The following is a 12,170-nucleotide window of genomic DNA, read 5'->3' on the forward strand; positions in this document are numbered from 1 at the left end:
CCGTACTTGATTGGCGAACTGTCACATTTTACGATGGGGTCAATCCTGTCACTCTACGTGCCTTCTTCCCATTCAGCCAGTCAAAGCTTTTCTATCTACTGCGGTGCCCTCAAGCTTGCCTTCGGCCTACTGGTCCTTCGCGGACGTTTTTAACAAGAAAGAAGCAGAGCGCTTGCCTCTGCATCGTCACTACGACTGCCCAGTCAACCTCATTCCGGGTTCTACTCCATCCCGTGGTCAAATTTACCATCTGAATCCTCTCGAATCACAGGCCATGACCGAGTACGTTCAGGAGAACTTGGCCAGAGGCTTTATTGGGAAATCGTCTTCGCCCGCAGGAGCGGGCTTCTTCTTCATCAAGAAGAAGGACTGCTCACTCCGTCCCTGCATCGATTATCGGGGCCTAAATGATATCAGCATCAAAAATAAATACCCGCTCCCTCTCATTCCGGAGCTATTCGATCAACTGCGGGGAGCACGAATCTTCACCAAATTAGATCTCTGTGGAGCCTACAACCTCATCCGTATTCGTTCTGGAGATGAATGGAAGACCGCTTTTAACACCAGGGACGGTCACTACGAATATCTAGTGATGCCATTCGGCCTGTGCAATGCTCCCGCAGTGTTCCAGGAGTTTGTGAATGATATTTTCCGAGACCTTCTGTACTCCTGTGTGGTGGTATATCTGGATGATATTCTTGTCTTTTCCCTGGACTTGCCTACCCATAGAAGGAACGTCCGTCAAGTGTTGCTGTGCCTGCAAGAGAATCGCCTGTATGCTAAGCTAGAGAAGTGCACCTTCGAGCAGACATCTCTCCCGTTCCTGGGTTACATTATTTCCGATTCCGGCTTGAGTATGGACCCGGAGAAGGTGTCCGCCGTGCTCAACTGGCCACAACCTCATGGAATCAAGGCAATCCAGCGATTTCTTGGCTTTGCCAATTATTACAGGCAGTTCATCCCTCACTTTTCTTCTGCGCCAATCTCCTCTCTAATTCGTAAGGGGGCCAACCCTCACGTCTTGTCCTCGGAGGCCGAAAAAGCTTTTCTTGCCTTGAAACAAGCCTTTGCCTCAGCTCCCGTTCTCCATCATCCGGAGACCAACAAACCTTTCAATTTGGAGGTGGATGCCTCTGCCATCGGGGCTGGAGCCATGCTCTCGCAGAGATCCTCTTCTGGGCGACTGGTCACCTTCGGCTTCTTCTCAAAGAAATTTACCGTCTCGGAGCGAAATTATGCCATTGGTGACAGGGAGCTTTTAGCCATCAAGTTGGCATTGGAGAATTGGCGGTACGTATTAGAGGGAGCTGTGCACCCATTTAAGATCTACACGGACCATAAAAATTTGGCATACATTCGAACGGCGCAGAGGCTGAATCCCCGGCAAGCCAGATGGTCCTTATTTTTCGCCCGGTTCGATTTTGAACTCCACTTCCATCCAGGTAGTAAAAACCTCAAGGCCGATGCGTTGTCCAGATCTTTTCTTGCGGATGATACAGAAGAGGAGCCCACGCACATCGTGGACCCTTCTAAGATCATCACGGTGGCACCCCTTAGCCTGTCCACTCAACCACCAGGAAAGACCTACGTCCCTGAGAACAACAGGTCTTGTGCTGGGGCCATGCCTCCAAAATTGCAGGTCATGTTGGGTTCAAAAAGACTCTTCAGCTCGTGTCTCGCTACTACTGGTGGCCCACTCTTCTTCAGGATAGGCGAAGTTTTTTAGTGTCTTGCCCCTCATGTGCCCAGAACAAGGTCCCCAGGCAATTACCTTCTGGTCTCTTGCATCCGCTGCCAGTCCCTTCGGCTCCCTGGCAGCATGTGGCTATGGACTTTATTACTGATTTGCCTCGCTCTGCGGGCCGCACTGTCATCCTCGTCATTGTGGATAGATTTTCCAAGATGGCTCATTTCATCTCGCTTCCTGGTCTACCTTCGGCCCCCGAATTGGCGAAAATCTTCATCCATCATATTTTTCGTCTTCATGGTCTTCCTCAACATATCGTCTCAGACAGGGAGTCCAGTTCACGTCCCGATTTTGGAGGGCACTTTGCAAATCCATGAACATCGTACTGGAATTTTCCTCCGCCTATCACCCTCAGTCCAACGGACAAGCTGAGCGTACTAACCAAATTTTGGTGAATTACGTCCGTCACTTCTTCAACGCTCCTCAGAACGATTGGACAGACTTACTTCCATGGGCAGAATTCACTTATAACAATCACGTCAGCAAATCTTCTTCCAAGTCCCCCTTCTTTATCGTATACGGGCAACATCCAGGCTTACCCCTGCCGGTTCCTCCTGTCTCGGGTGTGCCGGTGGCCGATCTTCTGTCTGGGGAGTTCTCCAGGATCTGGCAGGAGAACAAGACCGCTCTCGAGCAAGCGCGTGTAAGGATGAAAAAACACGCAGATAAGAGGCGCTTGGATCCACCCCTTTATCATCCGGGCGATAAAGTGTGCTTGTCCTCCAAATTCATTCGCCTGAAGATTCCTTCACACTAATTGGGTCCTCGGTACATCAGACCCTTCGAGGTCTTGTCTCGCATTAACGATGTCTCTTACAAGTTGAAGCTTCCCGCCTCGCTCCGTATCCCCAATTCATTCCATGTCTTTCTTCTGAAACCAGTGATTCTCAATCAATTCCATGCCTCTACCACTCGTTCTCCTCGGCCTATTTCCGCTGATGATGTCTTTGAGGTTAAAGACATTCTTGCCATGAAAAGGCTTAGAGGGAGAACCTATTTCCTGGTGGATTGGAAAGGTTTTGGTCCAAAGGAGAGAACTTGGGAGCCTCGGGAGAACATCCAGGCTCCTCGGATTTTGGCACGATTTCTTTCCAGTCTGGGGAAGAGGGCGCGTAAGGAGGGGGGTACTGTCACACCGCTGCCTGCTCTGCCTGCCCCGCAGCCGCACGTGCCCGTGCCCCGTCATACTCACTGGGTCCGGCGCAGTCCCGTCTGCTCTTCTTCCCCTGCACCCGCTCCTGTCTCGGCTTCCTGTCAGGCGCGCGCACGCGACCGGCCCAACCGCGCATGCGCACACGCCTCTCTGTGAGAATGGCCTCTCTCCCCGGCTCACTATAGGTCCTGACCCGGAAGCACCTCTGCACCTGCCCTTATCTGGCCGCCTCTTCCTCCCTGGCGTTGCCTGATCGTCACTCGTGTTTAGCTAAGTGACCCTGGCCCCTTGTCTGCCTTCCTTCCCAGTTCCTGCTGTGTTACTCCGCTTCCTATCTCGGTCGGCCTACAGTATTTAACCTGCTCCTTTGTGTCTCTCCCAGTGCCTGCCATCCCGTGTCCACTTCCAGTCTGTGTCCCTGTGTTCCAGTCCTGCCAGCCTGTGTCTTCATCCAGTCCGTATCTCAGTAGTCCTGCCGTGCCTGCCTGAATCTTCCTGTCCACATCCCTGTGTTCCAGTCCTGCTAGCCTGTGTCTCCGTCCCCTCCGTCCACCGTGGTTCCGGTCCTGCACGTCCGTCCGCCTGCCTCTCTCATCTCCTGCTGTGTCTCCTATGTCCTCCTCGGGTACCGGCTGCCGCGGTGAGTAGTTTCCCCTGGGCCTGTCCCTAACAGTCCCTGTATAGGGGGTGGTCCACCTGGCCCGCTCGCCAAGGGGAGGTTCGCTTACCGCGGTCCAGTGGGTTCACACTTGGGAACCATCACACTCCATGTCCTCGTGCTCCGCCGCAATGCATCCTCTTTCATTGTGAGCAGAGTGCTTTTCAGAATGCAGAGAAGTGGGATGGTGATGCTGATTATGGCATCATTGCTGCTCACCATCTTGGTGGATTCCTCAAAGTTTTGGAGGATGGTACATATGTTTGACATCCATGTCCACTCCTGAGGTCTTATGTGTGGAGTCTGACCTGAATTCCGGCAGCCTTGTTGATATTGGTAGCCAACAACTGCCCTCTTCTGCTCACAAATTCTTTCCAACATGTGCAGTGTTGAGTTCCAACGCGTGGGGACATCACACACCAGTCGGTGAGCCGAAAACTGAAAACGCTGCTGAAGCACGGCAATGGCGGCGGAAGCTGGAACTGACTTTCTAAAATGGGCACCCAGCCAGCGTACTTTGATAAGCAGATCCGGCACCTCCAGGTAGCATTTGAGAAACCGTTGAACAACGAAGTTAAGCATATGGACCAGTCATGGTATGTGTGTGAGCTTGCCTCACCTGATAGCCACCACCTGATTCCTGCCATTGTCACACACGACAATGCCTGGCTGTAGGTTCAGCATTGTCAACAACAGATCTCTCCGGTTTGTCACCTAAGCATTTTAGCTTTAGTACAGCCTGTTGCCACTTGGCTGAGGCAGTGCTGCAGTGCTTCCAGATTGTGAATGATGTGGTCATTTCGGAGACGGAAGGTGAAGAGGAGGATGAGGTGCAGGAGCTGTAGACTGTGGGAACAACCTATTGTGAATTTCGTTGCTCCGACTTCTGAGCCAAAGCTCCCTCTGCTCCCTCTGGTGGTTACTGAGAGTAGTGGAGCTGGCCAGGTTGATGGAAGTTTCCCACCTGATGACGATAACTGGGAACCTGGGATTACTGGCTGGGAGCATATAATTGAGCTGGCTTCTCTTGGTGGTTGCTGGTGATTTCCTCCTTGTGCATTTGGGGTTCTTTTGTCTCCTGCCTGATATGCATGGTTAAGTTAAGTGTTTCTTTGACTAATCCTTTGCATCTAATATGGTTGTGCCTTTTTTTTGCTTTCTGCTTTGTTGCTAGGACTCAGCGTACTCCCTGCTGGGGGCAGCGCTGGGCCCTGCTCCATATGTTACAGCTTGTGTCAATTTGTTCTGTCCCCTGTTATGTTAGTATCTTTTGCTTTGCTTCCAGTTCATACCAGAGTGCTGATCTAGCGGGGGTGAGGTTGTGTGGCCTCAGGTTTTTTGTATATCAGATATGTTGGATTTTTTAGGGTTTTGTGCGTGATTGCAGACAGTATCTTTTCTGTCCTGTCCTGTCTAGACAGCTTGGACCCCACCATTTGCTCAGTCTGTTCACTGCCTGTGTTTGTGTCTCATCTTGTCTCACCGACAATATATGTTTGGGGGCTGTCTATTCCTTTGGGGATCTGCTCCAGGGCAGTTTAAATTTCACCTTTCTGGCTTTAGGCTTAGTTAGTTCCACGGCTACTGCTAGTTGTGTTGATAGGATCAGAGGTCTGCAATCTGCTTAGTTACCAACCTCTCTGTTTTTTGGTGACTTAGCCTGTTCCTGCCATCCTCCTCAGTGACCCATTCATAACAGCAACCCCGATTGACCTAGGGCTCGCAATCCTTGGCATCGGGAGGACGTGTTCCATCCCAAGGTCTGACTGAGTCCCGGCCTCCACTAATTTAAGCCAGTGTGCCATTAGCAGGATGTACCATCCCTGCCCACAAGCACTTGTCCACGTGGTTAGGTGGACTTTCCCAGTAACTGCATTTTTGAGGGCATGGCTAATGTTGTGAGACATGTGCTTGTGCAATGCGGGGATGGCACACCGGGAGAAAGAGTGGCAGCTGGGAACCGACTACCGAGGGACGGCCGCAGCCATCAGGTTGCGGAAAGCTTCTGTCTCCACGAGCCTAAAAGGCAAAATTTCAAGCGCAAGCAGTCGCAAAATGTGGGAATTTAGTAGTCTGGTCAGTGGGGCGTTGGTTGCGTATTTGTGCTTGTGTTCCAAGGACTGGGGTATGGACAACTGAAGGCTGCGCTGGCACAAGGACGTGCACGTGCTTGCTGATGGTGCTAGTTGAGTGTTATGGATGAGTCACCGAAGGAGGAAAAAACAAAAATAATAGCTAAGTCCAGAAAACCAGAGAAGTTGGAAGCTATCGGATTGCAGACCCCTGAACCTATCCACAACAACTAGCAGTAGCCGTGGGGGGTTCCTACGGTGCCCTAGACCCCTCAATCACAGCCAGAGAACTAAATTAGCCTAAATACAGAAAGGGGAAATCTAAACTGCCCCAGAGCAGACCCCAAAGCAATAGGCAGTCCCCAACATATAATGACTGTTAAGCAAGATGAAAAAACACTAACACAGATAGAAAGATAGGTTGAGCAAATGATGGGGCCCAAGCTAACTAAACAGGACAGGATAGAAAAGCTGCTGTCTGCAATCAGCAAAAACCCTATCCAAAAATAAACCAACAGACTTATAGGAAAAACAGGCCCTGAAGTCGCTAGGCTTCAAAAAGACTATATCAACACTCAGGTATATTCTGAAGACAGAGCCAGAGATCAACAGATCAGAGACAAAAATGGAATTCAGCTCACCCCCGGCCGGGGATGGCTGAACTCCAAAAAACAAGGCAAACAAAACCAGAACTAAAGTATACAAAAGTCAGAGCAAAACTTAGCTTTCAGAAGCAGAAATCAGACCAGTCTCCAAGAATCCAACAGGAAAATCACCGGCAAGGCAGCAGGGCGTCGGCTGCCTTATATCCAGTCATCAGTTCCTGTGACCCAGTCATCATCTACCTGCTCAGCTGTTTGGTAATCAGCCTCACTACCTTCTTTCGCCAGAAGAGGGAGTTCATCAGACCTCACTGGTGAAGGGAAAAATGAACTCACAACAGTTGAGTGTGTGCAATGACAGGCGCAAGGCAGAAGGCATCTTCGCAAGCACCATGGACAGGGGATTGGCTTGCACACACAACAGCGGAAGAAGCAGTGGTGTCATCTCCAGACACTGTCCCTAGGCCCTGGGGTTTGGCCCACAAAGTTGGGTGCTGCCATGTGTCTAATTATGCTGGTGGTGGTCAGGCTGGTAATTTTGCTACCCCTGCTGTTGCTAGCCTGGCAGGTGGTGCGAATGACCTTTTGGGGTTATCGGCAGAGTCATTAAAAAACAACCAGACTCCGAAATACCTAACAGATGCACACTCAACTTCTGTCGTGCTGATGTTACAGGGAACGGTCACCCGCCTTCTGTCTGAGGCCACCACACTGCTTCTTCTTGCCTTTTGGCGTGCTAAGCCTCCCTCCTCCTGCGTGCTGCGGTCCTCGCTCTGCATGTCCTCCTGCCTGGTTGGGTCAGTTACTATATCATCTATCACCTCATCTTCCACTTACGCACTCTGGTCCTCCTCCTGACTTTCTGACAATTGTGTCTCATCATCACTCTTGTGACACTTTCACACCATCGCCTTCGTCTGACCGTTGCTGCTCAAATATTATTTGGACATGGCTACATGCGATCTCCTCTTGCTCCGCTTCAAGTGGACCAAGCGAGAGGCCCAAATCTATAAATGGAAGAGTGAACAGCTCTTCGGAGTGTCCAAGTGTGGGATCAGTTGTCTCTGGGCACTTGGCATGGTGAGAGGAAGGAGGATTAGGGTGAGGATTAAGCGGTCCAGACTCACGGCTACTGAGACTTGACCGTGTGGAAGACAGGGTGGTGATGATGGTGGCAAAGTGACTGGAAGCATTTTCCGCTATCCAACCAACAACCTTTTTACACTGCTCTGGGTTCAATAGTGGTGTGCTGCAGTCCCCTAGTAAGTCGGACAGGCGAGAAGATGTGGGTTATTGTTGTGGCACAATTTTGACTTGCCCACGGCCTCTGCATGCACCATCACCATCATGTCCAGTTTCCCGTCCCTTGCCACGCGTCCATTGTCCATTTTAAATGGAGGACAATATTTTCCTCTTTCACTACAAATGGCAAAATTTTGAGTGTACTTATATGTGATCCGTGTGACGAACAAACCACAGTTTTAAATAGCTGAGGTGTAGGTAACTATTTTTAACAGCAAACTGGTGTCAATAACTTTGCTAACACACTGCACCAAAATTTAAATGGAGGGCAGAAATGGCAGAATTTTGACCGCACTTATATGTGATCCGTGTGACTGACAGACCACAGTTTTAAATAGCTGGCCTGTTGGTAACTACACTTGTCAATAACTTCGCTAACACAGTGCAACAAAATTTAAATGGAGGCCAGAAATGGCACAATTTTGAGCGCACTTATATGTGATCTGTGTGACGGACAAACCACAATTTTAAATAGCTGGCCTGTAGATAACTATTTTTAACAACAAACTCGTGTCAATAACTTCGCTAACACACTGCAACAAAGTTTAAAAGGAGGGCAGAAATGGCAGAATTTTGAGCACACTTATATGTGATCCATGTGACAGACAAACCACAGTTTTAAATAGATGGATTTTTAGCGCTGTGATATGGAAAAGATCTGGCTGTATTCTGCAGTCCCAACAAGCAAATTGAGCAGAAAAGATGGTGTACTCTAGATTGCTTTTCAAGTAAAAAATTAGGATTGAGATCCAAAAAAAATTATTCCTGGCCCCTGATATCTGGTTCTATGTCTAGAAATAACTGTAAAAGCACCATTCCAGACAGATCTGGAATGGACCATCTTGCTATATGCACTGCAGTCTGCCACATACACTGCCTGCCTGCTTAGCACTTATATCTATTCAGCTGGATTAGTCTTCAGAAAGACTGTTAGTTGAGATGGATATGTGATTAATATATGGTATACCTACACTAAGTAAGAACCAAGAAAATGTCTCCCTAACTCAGCAGCACCTCTCCCTACACTGCCTGATTCTGGAGAAAACTGTGATGAGCATGGCGGCGCCAGATCTGACATAGACCTGATGACGCTGTGCGGCCAACCAATCACTGTACTGTAATGCCACATTCAACATGGCTGTGGCATTACTGTGTGTGGCAGACAATCCCTGCATGCTCAATGGCTCTCTAAAAAGTGTCAAACATGCAGGGAGAGGACCCGAGCTCCCGCCGAGCAACCCCAGAAATATTCGTCCAGCTCTCGAGCTGTAAGAGTCGGCCAGGACAGTAATTGTGGCTGAGGACACCAGGGCCTTGGTGTCCTGGCCTCCTCTCCCAGGAAAATTGTCAGCTTCTACCGGCGTACTTGTTTGGGGTTCTAGTTCACCGTCAGGGATTCCACAGCGGTGTTGCACAGCTCCTGTACACTCAGCTGCGGTGCATAGGGTGTAAAGAACGGACACAGATCCCGGTTCAGATGCCAAACAAACCATTTTACTTGTCTCTTCAATGGCCCCAGGCACATCAGCAACATTACAGTCCACACAGCTTTCCTTCTGCACTTTCTCTTTCCTGCTTTCTTTGTCCTCACACACATAAAGGGGTAGTAGCGCCCTAGGCGGTACAGCAGCTTCACTTCTGTAGGACCTCAAGACATAGGGGATCCCGTTCATCAATTTCACCCCCGACTTACAAGCTTCAGCCCTATTTAAGATCTGCCACATTGTGAATATTCTGCGCCCTGCACGACTCTTGAACCACGTAATTCTCTCCTTTTCTTGCTGCCATGGAACACTGTAATTCCTGGGGTGTTTGGGTCTCATCCAGCACCCATCTGACTGTGCCCATGCACTTTTCTTCCAACAGAACGTCTCGTAGCTGCTATGTCGTCCTGGGCCTAGAGCCCTTGTGGACATTACGGGCATCTTCACCCTTCTAACCTGTCTCCTACACTTACTTAACCCATAGCAGCTCCTCCTACAATTAACCCACTATGAACTTCCTACAAGATATACCTACAAGGCCCACTAGCATGCCTGTTATGATTGGGTCACCGAAGAGGAAAGCAAGACCAAGCTAAGCCACAGAAAACCAGAGAGGTTGGTAACTAAGCGGATTGCAGACCCCTGATCCTATCCACACAACTAGCAGCAGCCGTGGAGCGTACCTACGATGATCCTAGATGCCTCGACACAGCCGGAGAACTAAATAAGCCTAAAGCAAGAAAGGGGAAATCTAAACTGCCCCAGAGCAGACCCCAAAGGAATAGATAGCTCCCAAACATATATTGTCGGTGAGACAAGATGAAAACACAAACGCAGATAGGAAAATAGACTGAGCAAATGATGGGGCCCACACTAACTAGACAGGACAGGAAAGGAAAGACTCTGTCTGCAATCACGCAAAACACCCTGCAAAAAATGCCCAACACGTCATATAGAAAAATACTGAAGTCACTAGACTTCGCCCACTATATCAGCACTCTGGTATATTCTGAAAGCAGAGCAAAAAGAGGCCAATCTAATAAGGGACAAAAACAAACTGGCACAAGCAGTAACATAAGGATGGAAATTCAGCACAGCCCCAGCCAGAGCTGGCTGAACACACAACACTGAAATAGACAAAACCAGATCAAATGTGAACAATAGCAAAAGAACACTTAGCTGAGCATGCAGGGACTGAGCTGGAAACCAAGACCTCAGGAGGCAGGAAAAAATCACCAGCAGGGTTAGAGGGAGTCGGCTTGTCTTAAATCCAGTCAGAAACTCCAGATGTCCAGTCATCCTCCTCATTATCAGGTGGCAGGCCTCTGTTAATTAGATCAGCTCCATTACCTCCAGTAACCACCAGAGGGAGCCCGGAAAGAGAACTTGTGACCCCTCTGTCAATATAACCAGCTCCACTACCTTCACTAGTAACCAGAGGTAGGCCAGAAAGCGAATTCACAACACATGCCCCCATCTAGTGGCCCACAACAGAAATACACTTACCCATATCTAGGAACTCTATTCTAATAGTGCCCTCTTCTATTGACCTAAATGGATGCACTAACTTCCCCTAATCTATACCTAAATATGCAGAACTTTATACAACGCAATATATTACATTCTATACAGCATGGTAACACATATATGATGTGGCAGTACCAATAAAGCGAACAATGGTAATACACTGTAAGTGTAGCAGTACCAAGAATAATTGCATATTTACATTAGCACTCCTTAAAGGGAGGTGACATTAAAGAGAACGTATTACTTCACTCCCTTACAGAGCAGTGAGATGCCCGGGCGAGTACTGAGTAGTGGCGAGTAGAGTTGAGTGACTTTTGCTTTTTTAGGGTCGCGTTTCGTTTCGTGAAACCCGACTTTTCCAAAAGTCGGGTCGAGCAAGATCGTCCGATTATAGGGAAAAGTCGGGGTCGTCCCGAAACACGAAACCCAATGTAAGTCAATGGGGAATAAAAGTCGGCAGTGAGAGGAGGACAGGAAACACACCTACAGTGCCCATTTGAATGCCAAAAGCATCAATTCTTCTTACTTAAGCTTGTCAACCTTAATTAACTTCATAATACAAGTTACGCACTGAAAAATGGGGGTTATTTGGCTAAATTTGTGGGGGGGGAGGGCTGGCTGCAGGTTTTCATGTGCCCTGGGCGAAAGAGCGCCCCTTTAACACATACCACAACTCATCATGCTCCGATACGGCAGAGAAATAGCGGTATAGTACAATGAAAAATACCTCACTTTTTACATCTCATGACGAGGCCCATCTATTTCTCCATACAAAATCATTGGTCCCATATAATGTTTGAAACAGTATATGATGAGCTCCACATAATGCTACAGTATATGTTGGTCCCCATGGATGAAGCTCCACTGTCTTATGGGCCCAAATAATGCTCCAAACATAATGGGCCCCATTTCTACTGCTCTAGTGTATAATGGGCCCTGTAAATGCTGCTCCAGTGTCTGATGTCCACCTTTGGAATGTTCCAGTGTATGGTGGGCCCCATCTATCATTCTCCAGAGTATAGTGCTCCCCAAAAATTGCTGTCCCAACATAGAAAACAATCAAATAAGTCTCCTCGCTAGGGAATCCCTGTACTGGACAGGTGCTGTAGCTTGCTTAACAGCTCGCCAGCCGTTCTCACGCCCAGTATGGATTGCACGTGATTGCACAAAGGTTAGAAAGGGTACCGTATCCCTGGATAACATGTATGGATAGCGTACACATTCAAAATATATGACTATACAGCATGAGGCAGGCTCAGACGGTGTTAGGCCCAGTATGGATTGCACGTCATTGCACAAAGGTTAGAAGGGGTACCGTATCCCCGGATAACATGTATGGATAGCGTACACATTCAAAATATATGTCTATACAGCATGAGGCAGGCTCAGACGGTGTTAGGCCCAGTATGGATTGCACGTCATTGCACAAAGGTTAGAAGGGGTACCGTATCCCCGGATAACATGTATGGATAGCGTACACATTCAAAATATATGTCTCAGGAGGCAGGCTCAGACGGTGTCAGGCACAGTATGGATTTGACGGCCCAGATTACACAGTGGAGGAGCAGGGAGAGGTAAAGATTGCAAATGCTGGGGCCCTGGCCAAGCAAGGGGGGCCCACTCGT

At 48.8% G+C, this 12,170-nt stretch overlaps 1 protein-coding gene across 1 annotated transcript in view; it reads left to right on the forward strand.

Annotated features, from left to right (window-relative positions):
- The first annotated feature begins 274 nt into the window (after positions 1 to 274).
- LOC141083113 (uncharacterized) overlaps positions 275 to 12,170 on the forward strand; it is a 60,533-nt gene continuing 48,637 nt past the window's right edge. Inside the window, exons 1-3 of the mRNA XM_073567300.1 lie at positions 275 to 589; positions 1,004 to 1,290; positions 2,525 to 2,859. Of these exons, the coding sequence (XP_073423401.1) occupies positions 275 to 589; positions 1,004 to 1,290; positions 2,525 to 2,859 (937 nt within the window). The remainder of the gene's footprint in view (positions 590 to 1,003; positions 1,291 to 2,524; positions 2,860 to 12,170) is intronic.

The sequence above is a fragment of the Dendrobates tinctorius genome, unplaced genomic scaffold (assembly GCF_039654945.1).
Source record: "Dendrobates tinctorius isolate UK_male_01 unplaced genomic scaffold, ASM3965494v1 ptg000019l, whole genome shotgun sequence".
Taxonomy (NCBI): Eukaryota; Metazoa; Chordata; class Amphibia; order Anura; family Dendrobatidae; genus Dendrobates; species Dendrobates tinctorius.